Source organism: Theropithecus gelada, chromosome 6, assembly GCF_003255815.1.
Source record: "Theropithecus gelada isolate Dixy chromosome 6, Tgel_1.0, whole genome shotgun sequence".
NCBI classification, from domain to species: domain Eukaryota; kingdom Metazoa; phylum Chordata; class Mammalia; order Primates; family Cercopithecidae; genus Theropithecus; species Theropithecus gelada.
The window spans coordinates 67,046,344-67,058,785 of NC_037673.1; the positions used below are offsets into that span (position 1 = coordinate 67,046,344).

Below are 12,442 nucleotides of genomic sequence, written 5' to 3' on the forward strand. Positions count from 1 at the left end.
AGCTGGGACTACAGGCATGTGCCACTATGCCCAGCTAATTTTTTTTTTTTTTTTGAGATGGAGTCTTGCTCTGTTGCCCAGGCTGGAGTGCAGTGGCGTGATCTCGGCTCACTGCAACCTCCACCTCCCGGGTTTATGCCATTCTCCTGCCTCAGCCTCCCTAATAGCTGGGACTACAGGCGCCCCCACCACGCCAGGCTAATTTTTTGTATTTTTAGTAGAGACAGGGTTTCACCGTATTAGCCAGAATGGTCTCAATCTCCTGACCTCGTGATCTGCCCGCCTCGGAATTTTTGTATTTTTTATAGAGACAGAGTTTCGCCATGTTGCCCAGCCTGGTCTTGAATGTACTTTTGTAGAGAGAGGGTTTTGCCATGTTGCCCATGCTGGTCTTGAACTCCTGGCCTCAAGCAGTCTGCCTGCCCCAGCCTCCCAAAGTGCTGGGATCATAAGCATTAACCACCACCTGTGGCCTATAATGGCATTCATAATAGGTTCTTTACCCGGAAAATTAGTTTTGTTCTAGAGATCTTTTCAGGCTTAAGCCACCTACGGAAGCTGAAAAGATCTTAGAGTCTTCTATTTTTATAGGAATCTAAAATTTCTGTGGGACATTAAACCACTTAGGGTCTATTTCCCTCATGACTAAGGGCGCTAGTCACATTTATCCTGTGTTTTGTACAACTCTTTATTTTTCATTTCTTTTATGACATCATTTCTCTTTTCTCTCAAACTTAGGCTTATTCATACATATAGCCACTGCTTTACCATGACAGTGGCACTCAAGAATAAAAATGTTGCTGATGGCATCTTACAAGAGTTAGAGTTACAAGATGGAAGGGTTTGATAACCTATGATGGTTCTGGTTCTTTTTTTTTTTTTTTTTTTTTTGAGAGGGAGTCTCACACTGTCGCCCAGGCTGGAGTGCAGTGGCCGGATCTCAGCTCACTGCAAGCTCCGCCTCCCGGGTTTGCGGCATTCTCCTGCCTCAGCCTCCCTATAGCTGGGACTACAGGCGCCCGCCACCTCGCCCGGCTATTTTTTTGTATTTTTTAGTAGAGACGGGGTTTCACTGTGTTAGCCAGGATGGTCTCGATCTCCTGACCTCGTGATCCGCCCGTCTCGGCCTCCCAAAGTGCTGGGATTACAGGCTTGAGCCACCGCGCCCGGCCAGGTTCTGGTTCTTTAAAAACACTTAATAATGGGCCAGGCGCAGGGGCTCATGCCTGTAATCCCAGCACTTTGGGAGGCTGAGATGGGTGGATAACCTGAGGTCAGGAATTTAAGACCAGCCTGGCCAACATGGCGAAACCCCATCTCTACTAAAAATACAAAAAAATTAGCCAGGCCTGGTGGTGGGCGTCTGTAATCCTAGCTACTTGGGAGGCTGAGGCAGGAAATTGCTTGAACCTGGGAGATGGAGGTTGCGGCAAGCCAAGATCATGCCACTGCACTCCAGCCTGGGTGGCAGAGCAAAACTCTGTCTCAAAAAACAAACAAAAAATACTTGACTGAGCGTGGTGGCTCACGCCTGTAATCCCAGCACTTTGGGAGGCCGAGGCAGGTGGATGATTTGAGGTCAGGAGTTGGAGACCAGCCTGGCCAACATGGCAAAACCTCCTCTCTGCTAAAAATGCAAAAATTAGCTGGGCGTGGTGGCAGGCACCTGTAATCCCAGCTACTTGGCAGGCTGAGGCAGGAGAATCACTTGAACCTGGGAGGCAGAGGTTGCAGTGAGCTGAGATTATACCATTGCACTCCAGCCTGGGCCACAAGAGCGAAACTCTGTCTCAGAAACAAAACAAAACCAAAAAACCCACACATTTAATGGGCTGAGCGTAGCGAGCGTAGTGGCTCACACCTGTAATCCCAGCACTTTGGGAGGCCAAGGTGAGTGGGTCACTTGAGGTCAGGAGTTCGGGAGCAGCCTGGACAACATGGTGAAACACTGTCTCTACTAAAAATACAAACATTAGTTAGACGTGGTGGTGCATGCCTGTAATCCCAGCTACTCAGGAGGCTAAGGCGAGAGAATTGCTTGAACCCGGGAGGCAGAGGTTGCAGTGAACCAAGATCACGCCACTGCACTCCAGCCTGGGTGACGGAGCAAGACTCTGTTTCAAAAAAACAAAAACAAAAAAACTCTTATAATGTTAATACGGTCTTAGACTTAATTGTCCCAACTTTGACTGTGAAACTGTAATATGGTTACAGTTTACAGCCTCTAGAGATGTTCTAAGATTGCTCCCATCCATCTGCTCTCCAATAAAAGCATTAAGCAAACTACAATACAGTGAAGTGTTAGTGAATTTGTTATATGCTGTCTTTAATTAGGTTGTTTCTTTTAGCAGGTGTACTTATCAACTTCATTCTCCCTTCACAGAGCTAAAGCGCTCTCTTTGAGAACAAGGCCTTAGCTATACTGAGGGAAAACAGGTTTTTTTATTGAGTAAGAAAGCTTTAGTTATTTTGTCCTAATCCTTGGCTACTTTGGTTTTGTCTGCTATTTAGTTAAGAAAAGAGAATTCTTTAGCTAAACTTGAGTATTTGAGAGTCTGTAGGTTTTACTTTTCAGGAGACCACAGGTACCTGAGTTACCACCTATATTTTGGATTGGTTTGGTTTCTAAATTTTAACAAACCTTAGATTTTTTAGAAAGTAATCACTCCCGTTGTGATTGCTCAAGAAATATTTCTGGGAAAAGATTTTCTAGGCCAAAATATATTGATACAACTATTTTGTTTCTGAATGCAGAAGCTGTTAGCATACCTTTTAACCAATTATAATAATAATAATCCAGATAACTCCACTAATGATGATTTAGCTTACTCTTAATAGGGTAGGTTTATTATAGAATACCATGGGTTTCTTGGTCAAATTTTGGGATTACATGGAATGTATTAACATCAATATCCTTGCTTTCCATTTGCTCTTTTTTTTGAAGGGGAGTCTCACAAAGGACAAGATATTTTTCCTACCTCGGGAAGCACACTGACAACTCCAGAACCTCAAAGACAGCAAGTTGAACCAGCTTTTCAGAGTAGAGGATCTAGATCTCCTGATGCATGCATAGACAAGAATGTGCCTCAGTTACCTCAGGATGAAATGATTGTGTCTGATAAGGAAGAAAGAACTGATGCTGCTCCTAAGTGTGAGCAAATGGATAACAGAACATCATCTTCTAAAGCCCCATTATCCAGGTACCATGAAAACATATTTAATAAGTGTTGTGCTCTCTGTCTTAATAAATATAACCTATACAGAACAGATATATATATATATCAAGATTAGATCCAGTACTAAGGATGGTGTTTAATAAACATATTGCTCCATCAGTAATGTAAAGGAAGAAGTTTCAGCCAAGGAAATACAGTAATATTGCAGATACACGTTTTGTACAATAAGAGCTTAAATTTAAGTGCTGAAACTTTGTTTCAGATAGAAAATCTTTAGAATGTTTTATACACTTATTTTTTTAGATTGTTCATGGTTATTTTGATCATTACATATTCATTACATTACATATTCTACCATGTGCAGTAGCTACTATTGCACATATATATGGATGCTGACATCAGACATTGTTTTATTGAAGTCTCAAATAATGTGTCAGTTTTCTCCCTTGTAACAAACCAAAGAGGTAAATTATGGCTTTCTGTCCATAAGAATAAGTGTTGGAATTTAAGCAAAAGCCAACTTCTCTCACATTTTTCTCATATTCTAGAAACAATGGTTATCAATAATTATTGGCTTGTCAGCAGCATCCAGAAGATTAACGTGGTGTTGCTGAATTGAAGGAGGTGGGGGAACATGCACTAGTCTCCACTGAGGGGAAGGGTTGGGGGAAAGGACACATGTAGCTTAAAAGACATACTTAATAGATCTGTTGTTTTTGTTATCTAAATTATTGAAAGTAAAGCTCAGTAGTATCTCTTCTGGCCTTAGAGATGCGCTGAAAATAGAATGATTCCCAGGTACAGTGGCACATGCCTGTAATCCCAGCTACCCAGGAGGCTGAGGCCGGAGTTTGAGATTGCAGTGAGCTATGATTGTGCCTGCGAATAGCCACTGCACTCCAGCCTGGGCAACATAGCCAGACCGGTCTCTGAAAAAAGGAAAAAAAGGCTGGGTGTGGTGGCTTATGCCTGTAATCCCAGCACTTTGGGAGGCTGAGGTGGGCGGATCACCTGAGGTTGGGAGTTCCAGACCAGCCTAACCAACATGGAGAAGCCCCATCTCTACTAAAAATACAAAATTAGCTGGGCATAGTGGCACATGCCTATAATCCCAGCCACTCAGGAGGCTGAGGCAGGAGAATCGCTTGAACTCAGGAGGTGGAGGTTGTCGTGAGCCAAGATTGCGCCATTGCACTCCAGCCTGGGTAACAAGAGTGAAATTCCGTCTCAAGAAAACAAAAAGAAAGAAAAAATAAATAAAATGAGGGAACCATCATGAGAGCTGGGATTAAAACAGGTTGAGAAGCAGTGTTCTAGAACAGAAGTCAGCATTTTTTGTAAAATGGCATTTGTACATATTTTAGGCTTTGGGAGCCATATGGTCTCTGTTAACAGCTATTCAACTCTGCAATTACAGCACAAAAGCAACCACAGACCATATGTAAACAAATGAACATAGCTGTATTCCAGTAAAACGTACTCACAGAATTGGGTCGGGGACTGCATATGGCCTGTAGAGCATACCATGCTGACCACTGTTCCACAGCCTTGCTACTCAAAGTGTAGTCCTGACAATAGCAGTATGGACATCATTTGAGAACACTTGTTAAAATGCAGAACTCAGGCCATGCCCACTACCAACTGTGCGAATCTTCTTTTTAATAAGATCACCAAGTGATTTGAATGCTAGAGATGTTCTAGAGACCAGGGTCCTGCTAGTTTTGTGTAAGCTGTTCTTGAGCTCCTAGCCTTAAGCGGTCCTCCCACCTTAGCCTTGCGAAGCAGAAGCAGTTATTAAGGATGTCTCTTGGCCGGGCACAGTGGCTCACGCCTGTAATCCCAGCACTTTGGGAGGCTGAGGTGAGAAGATCACGAGGTTAGGAGTTCGAGACCAGCATGACCAACATGGTGAAACTCCGTCTCTACTACAGCTACTTGGGAGGCTGAGGCAGGAGAATATCTTGGACCCGAGAGGTGGAGGTTGCAGTGAGTCGAGATCGTGTCACTGCACTTCAGCCTGGGTGACAGAGTGAGACTGTGTCTCAAAAGAAAAAAAAAAAAACAAAGGAATGTGTCTTCCTGGATATTCTTGACTATCTTTACATTTGTATTTCTAGACCTGGCAGAAGACCCCTGGGATTTTTATCTTTAATATGTTCAAAGAATAGTTTGGAGTCTGACGAACCTATGCAGGTCCATAGTAAGAAACGCCTAAAACCTCTTATACCTGCATTAAGACAGAAATTGAAAAGATCTAATCCATTCAATGAAAGCCAGAAAAAAAATCAAGATTCCTCTGATCCGCTTCCATCTCCAAGTGTTATTAATACTCAATCTAAGAATATTAGCAGCTCAGCAACTCAGGTATGTGATAACTACTGTATTTTATTGTTTGTATGAGATGGGTTGGTTATGAGATTCGACTAGGGAAAACATAGTAATTTGTTATTTTTATTTGATGTCAGAAATTATTTTAGGGCAACTCCCATCCTTCTCTCCATTGTGTTCCTCCATAATGGAAGAAGAAAAGGTGTTGAGTCAGGAAGTTACAGTTAAGTTAGTACAGAGCCGTTGAACTAACCATAAATGGACACTTAATAGCCATTCCTTTAATCTAGAGACCCTTCTGACTTGTGGAAGCAAAAGGAAGCAGTGCTGACACTCACAAGAATTTAAGGAACTGTAAAACTAGAATTTGTTCACATGTTTCATTTCTATGTCTCCTGAAGCTATCCAATGGCAAGTATTGGGATGGAAAAATCTGTAAACCTGTATCAAAGACTTTGTAAAAATATTGGGGTGACTTAAGATCTCAACATAGAAAAGGCTGGTGAGCATCTATTGAATAGCATGAGCCTTTGAAAGGGGTACTTTTGTAAAGAATATCTTTAAACTTTTTTAAACATTTTGTATTATTTGTTAGAATTATTTTCTGAGATCATAGATTTTATCAGTCTTGCTTATCATTGCCAAAGTTGTGAGTTTTTTTGTTGTTGTTGTTTTGTTTTGAGACAGAGTCTCACTCACTCTGTCACCCAGGCTGTAGTGCAGTGGCGTGATCTTGGCTCACTGCAACCTGCATCTCCTGGGTTCAAGTGATTCTCCTGTCTCAGCCTCTCGAGCAGCTGAGATTACAGATGCATGCCACAACACCCAGCTAAGTTTTGTATCTTTAGTAGCGACGGGATTTCGCCATGTTGGCCAGGCTGGTCTCAAATGCCTGGCCTCAAGCCATCTGCTTGCCTCGCCTCCCATAGTGTTGGAATTATAGGCATGAGCCACTGCGCCTGTCCTGTAGTAGTTATTATATTCAGGGAAAAAGGCCCTTTGTGATAAAGACTGCAATTTTTTTTTTCTCTGTATGTCATTTGTCTTTTGATTTTGTGTATGGTGGTTTTTGCCAAGCAGACATTTTTTATTTCTGTTTAGATTAATTTGTCAATCTTTTATAGCTTTCTGCTTTCAGGTAGTTTAAAAAGGTACTCTTCCCAGCTGGGTGCAGTGGCTCACACCTGTAATCCCAGCACTTTGGGAGGCCAAGGCGGGCGGATCACCTGAGGTGAGGAGTTCGAAACCAGCCTGGCCAACATGGCAAAACTCCGTCTCTATCAAAAATACAAAATTTAGTCAGGCATAGTGGCATGCGCGTGTAGTCCCAGCTACTCGGGAGGCTGAGCTAAGAGAATTGCTTGAATCCAGGAGTTGGAGGTTGCAGTGAGCTGAGATCATCCCATTGCACTACAGCCTGGCTTTGTCTTGAAATAAATAAATAAATAAAAAGATACCCTTCCCCACCTACCTCCGTCCAGAATTATAAAAGTGTTTTTCCATGGCATTTTTTACAGTAGAGTTTTTTAAAAAATACTTTTATATTTAAATCTTTTGATCCATCTAGAATTTGTTTTGGTAAGCTATAGGTCTGACTTTTTTCCCCCTGAGATGGTTATATAGTTGTCCAACATCATTTATTTAATAATATAATAACTGTTTTTGATATAGCACTTTTATCAGATGCTAAGTTTCTGTATATATTGGGGTTATTTCTAGTCTTCTGTTTCATTGATAAATCTGTCATTCCCGTGCCAATACCATGCTGTCTTAATTTGTTTTTAGATTTGTAAGTATGCTAATTTCTGATAAGGTATCTTTGATATGTTATCTTTAGGTGCTGTTTTGTTTCATGGGTCTATTTTTTTTTTTTTTTTTTTTTAAATGTGATGGAGGCTTGCTCTGTCGCCCAGGCTGTAGTGCGGTTGCCGGATCTCAGCTCACTGCAAGCTCTGCCTCCCGGGTTCACGCCATTCTCCTGCCTCAGCCTCCTGAGTAGCTGGGACTACAGGCGCCCGCCACCTCGCCTGGCTAGTTTTTTGTATTTTTTAGTAGAGACGGGGTTTCACTGTGTTAGCCAGGATGGTCTCGATCTCCTGACCTCGTGATCCGCTCGTCTCGGCCTCCCAAAGTGCTGGGATTATAGGCTTGAGCCACCGCGCCCAGCCGGGTCTGTGTATTCTTATGCAACTAATTGAAGTATTTTTACTTTAATCATTTAGTGACAGATTTAACTGTATTTTTCTTTATTAAAATTGTTCATGGAAATTAGGATGAAGTAATGGACTATGGGTACACTATGATTTACCTAATTATATCTAGTGTGGTATATTTAGTTGCTTCCAATTTTATTATTATAACTAATGCTACAAAGGTTATCTTAGTCATAAAACTTACTACATTTAGGATTATTTACTCTATGTAACAGCATAGAAATGAAATTTTTGGGTCAGTGATTGTGAACATATTTAAAGCTCAGTATTTATTGCCACATTGCTTTTCAAACAGATCATATCAGTTTAGACTGCTATACACACACACACATATATATGTAAATGTATTACAGTTTTATTTTACTTTATTTTTATTACCTTTTTAGGTTTCTTGTGATCAGCCCTTACTGAAAGAAGGACATAAAAGTGCCCAAAAGCGGGCCCCTCAAGGGGAGCCAACCACAGTCTCTGAATATTTCTTCAATGATATCTTCATTGAAGTGGATGAAACAGAATAAAACAGTCTTTTGTCTTTTTCTTTTTTAAATTAGGTCTAGGATTTCCAGAGTCAATTACATCAACAAAACAGTATTTAGAGCAAAATATCACTGTCTATTTTTCTTTAGGTTGATTTTGAATATTTAATGAGCTTGATTTGAAGCTTTTATAATCAGTGGAAAACATTTCTGAGGTTCCTCTCATTCTGATTGATTCAGCATTTTGCAAATAGCAAGCAATTGAGACTGCTTTCTCAGACAGATGTTGTTTACATTTTGACTCTTCCTGTGCTAAGCACACATGGACATTTGGGAATGCTGTGGATATATGTCTCTGTATGAATTGCAGTGCAGACAGATTTGGGGGTTAATTGTATCGTATTTAACATTTAGCAACTTCTTTTGTGAAGATTTTTTATTTTTAGGGGGGAGATGATGAAGGATGAAGCCTTTTCCGTTGCTTCTATGTACAGTCATGTATCACATAATAATGTTTAAGTCAACAATGGACCACATATATGACAGTGGTCCCATACAATTAAAATGGAGATAAAAAATTCCTATCAACTAGTGACATTATAGCCAACATAACACAGTGCGTTGCTTTTTTATGTTTAGGTATGTTTAGATACACAAATACTACTATTGTGTTACAACTGCCTACAGTATCCAGCATAGTAACACATTGTAGAGGTTTGTAGCCTAGAATCTCTAAGATATACCACATAGCCTCAGTCTGTAGGGTGTGTTGCAGTCTGTACCATCTCAGTGTTTGTAAGTACACTCTGTGTTGTTCCACACAAGATCACCTAACAAGGCATTTCTTAGAACATACAGTAAGGGACACGTGACTATATGTGAAAACAAATTGTCAAACTTCACTTTAGTATGGTAAATGTTAAAGAACTTTTCTATTATCAGCTGTTTGTCTGACTAAAAAATACATATTTTTCTAATTCATGGTGATGTAACATTAGTCCTCATTGAAAAACTAGTATTTAAACATAATTATTTATAAAGATGACACATCAAAGAGCTTATTTATTTTTAAATTTTTTATTTAAAAGGATATTCAGTTTTAGCTATTTTCACCCCTCAGATTGTAGATAAGGAAGGCATTAACAAATTTATGTTTGTCTCCTTTTTCTCTTTAATTTTAAAGATATTTGAAATGCTATAACTAAAAATGTTTGGTGTATATGTTTTGAATACCTTTTTTCCCTCAGTTTAGTATATTGACTTTGTACTGTGAATTTTTCTGTTTTTCTTCTTTCTTGGATAATCTCAGGATTTTCATGAGGGTGGGGGAACTCAACTTTATTTATTAGACAGAATTTCCATACACAGTTCAATCTCCTTTATACACACACAGACATATATTAGTTTTTAAAAAGCCAACTTCTTCATAGTTTTTTCTCAATTCTCAAGGAACACTTAGATCTTTAAGCGTGGAACATAATAGTGATGTTAAAAACAGAGAAAATAGGGCTTTATAAAGTTAATGATTATCACCAATATGAATTTAAGATTTGTTTTAATTTCAAGATTTAATGATTTACATGTGTATTTCTATTATCTACCCAAGCAGATCTGTAGTGGTTCCAATTAGACTTCTCAAACAGCAAATTTATCCTGATTTTATTTGAAAAGCCTCTTGGAATGATAATATAGTAGCTCAGGAGTTGGAAACTTTCTACAAACTATTTTGGGTTTGCAGGCCAGATGGTCTCTGTGGCAGCTACTCAGCTCTGCAATTTCAGTGTGAAAGAAGCCATAGACAGTACTTGAATGAAGGACTGTGGCTGGATTGGCCTTTTAGTTTGACCCCTGCATTAGGCCCCAGATTTTCTTACCCTGAGGTGCTGATATCTGTATGTATGAGTTATTTGTCACTAAAGTTATGAGTTGTGCCTAAAAGTTAAAACTGTTGATTGTATTATGTAATGATCAGTGTTTCAATTGGGAAGATATTTTAGAGTCTAGATAATTATGTTTGTATATTGAAAAAATGGTGGCCAGTTTTTAAGCTCCTTAATAGAAGAGAATTATGTCTCAGCAGGTATAACAGTAATGCTAATTTATTGAAACTACTGCTGTTAGAGCACTTCTTATTCATTGTCTTTTAGTAAAATTTATGGCATAACATTTTGTCAGAGAGGAGGCTATATAATTTGGAATGGAAATTGTAAGTAGGCATTTATTTCATGATTGATATGTCACAGAAATTATGGTAGTAAATCACATTGCTATTTTAATACCCTGTTTATGTAAGTTTTTAAAACTCGTATTCTGAAAATATTTCATTCTCTTAGTGTTAGTTTGGGAGTTAGATTGCCATGATTAAACTGTTATTTATCCTTGTATAATATAATTTTTAACCTTAACATCTGTCTCTTTTTAATCTATAATCTAGTTTTATGGAAGATGGAATTTCTTACTATATAAAGAATACAAAGACTCATTGTATTAGAGAATCAGGTCAGCCAGCTAAATTATCCTACTGTTATATCCTTAAACCTGATTTTGGAAAAGAGAAAGTTAATCAGTGTATTTACCTTACATGGTGGAAAGAACTATGTTAGGTCTGATTCATGTAAAGAAGATGTTGCAAAGAATTTATTGCACAAATCTTAATGGAGATGTGAGTAAAAGTTTTTATCTTTTCTTTACTTTTTCTCCTGAACACTTATGTCTTAGCAAGTGGTCAGCATGAGGGTTTGAACGCCTAATTGTTGGTAAATGGTTGAGGCATGACAAAAATACTAATATCCACTGTTTATCATCATGTTATTTGAAACAAAAGTGACCATGTATACTATCTTGCTTGAAGAAGTCTTTGACAGAAAAAGCAATATCATGTCATTTATAAATTTTCTTGTTCTAAAGAAAGCAGTTGTATATATATAAATTATGTAAATAAAAGTTATTTTATACCATTTCTGTTGTGTCTTTTTAAGATGACTAAATAAAGAATTGGCTGGGTATCGTGGCTTACACCTGTAATCCCAGCACTTTGGGAGGCCGAGGTAGGAGGATCACTTGAGCCCAGGAGTTCAAGACCAGCCTGGGCAACATAATGAGACCTCATCTCTACAAAAAAATTAAAAATCAGCCAACTGTGATGGGGTGTGCTTTTGGTCCCAGTTACTCAGGAGGCTGGCATGAGAAGATCGCTTGAGCCCAGGAGGAGGTTGAGGCTGCCGTAAGCTGTGATCGCCCCATCACATTCCAGCCTAGATGACAGAAGACGACCCTGTCTTCGTGGGGAGGGGAAAAGTTTTTGACAGGTGTGCATATCCTTATTTCAAAGCTGTAGGAGTCTGCAATGTGATTGTCCTAATAGTATTTGGAAGAGACTTCACACAGCATCTCTGTTTGCTACAGCATCGCATCCTGAGTCTGCTGGAGAATCCTGTCTTACATTGGGTTTCACTAACAGTCGGCTGTCTTCTGGGTTACCCAGGAAATAGGTTGGGGTGGTATTCCCAAATATATTTTATCTCAAATTCAAAGGGCCTCTTCGAACATTGTTGCTTCTGTCGTCATGAAGGCCAGTGCAAGGTGCAGAATCTTGTCTACCCTCTCCCTACTGCCTTTGTTTAAGAGACGGGGTCTCCGTTTGTCGCCCAGGCTGGAGTGTGGTGGCGTGATCATAGCTCACTGCAGCCTCGAACTTCTGGGTGCAAACAATCCTCCCAGAGAGGTGAGCCATCATGCCTCGGTAGCTTGTTCTTCCCTTTAAAAATAGATCCCACGTCCTCCGACCACTAGACCCTTAGGAGATTTGCCTATGAGACAGGCTCCTGAACTTTAGCAGGATTTACCTCCCAACCTCTTATGTGTGTATGTCTTCCTAAGATATCTAACTGCTTGCTAAGTCCTGCATTCCAGCTCCAGTTAGCATAATGTTACCCATGTCACATTTCATTTTTTGTCAAAAATCAAGAAAATACAAGTCTCACCAGACTATATTCTGAAAGAAAATGAGGGTATTCATATCACTTTGAAGTAAGTAAAATCAGTTGTCCCTGCCATATAAAAATGCAGATTCTTTTAATTTTTCTCACCGGAATGGAAAATGTTGCATTTTTTTCATGCCACTGGCTTTATTCCAGGTATTAGGAGTTGTGTTGATTTGGTCTAATAAAGGTACCAATCTTGAAGTGCAGCTGTGAGTCACATCATCATTTGTTAAATCTGTGATAAGTTATTGTCATTCCCCAAGACC

At 39.5% G+C, this 12,442-nt stretch overlaps 1 protein-coding gene across 1 annotated transcript in view; it reads left to right on the plus strand.

Moving 5' to 3' along the window:
* The window catches only part of BDP1 (B double prime 1, subunit of RNA polymerase III transcription initiation factor IIIB), a 115,432-nt gene extending 104,280 nt beyond the window's left edge, over window positions 1–11,152 (plus strand). Inside the window, exons 37-39 of the mRNA XM_025388922.1 lie at window positions 2,945–3,200; window positions 5,294–5,540; window positions 8,104–11,152. Of these exons, the coding sequence (XP_025244707.1) occupies window positions 2,945–3,200; window positions 5,294–5,540; window positions 8,104–8,235 (635 nt within the window). The 3' untranslated portion in view covers window positions 8,236–11,152. The remainder of the gene's footprint in view (window positions 1–2,944; window positions 3,201–5,293; window positions 5,541–8,103) is intronic.
* The last annotated feature ends 1,290 nt before the right edge of the window (window positions 11,153–12,442 follow it).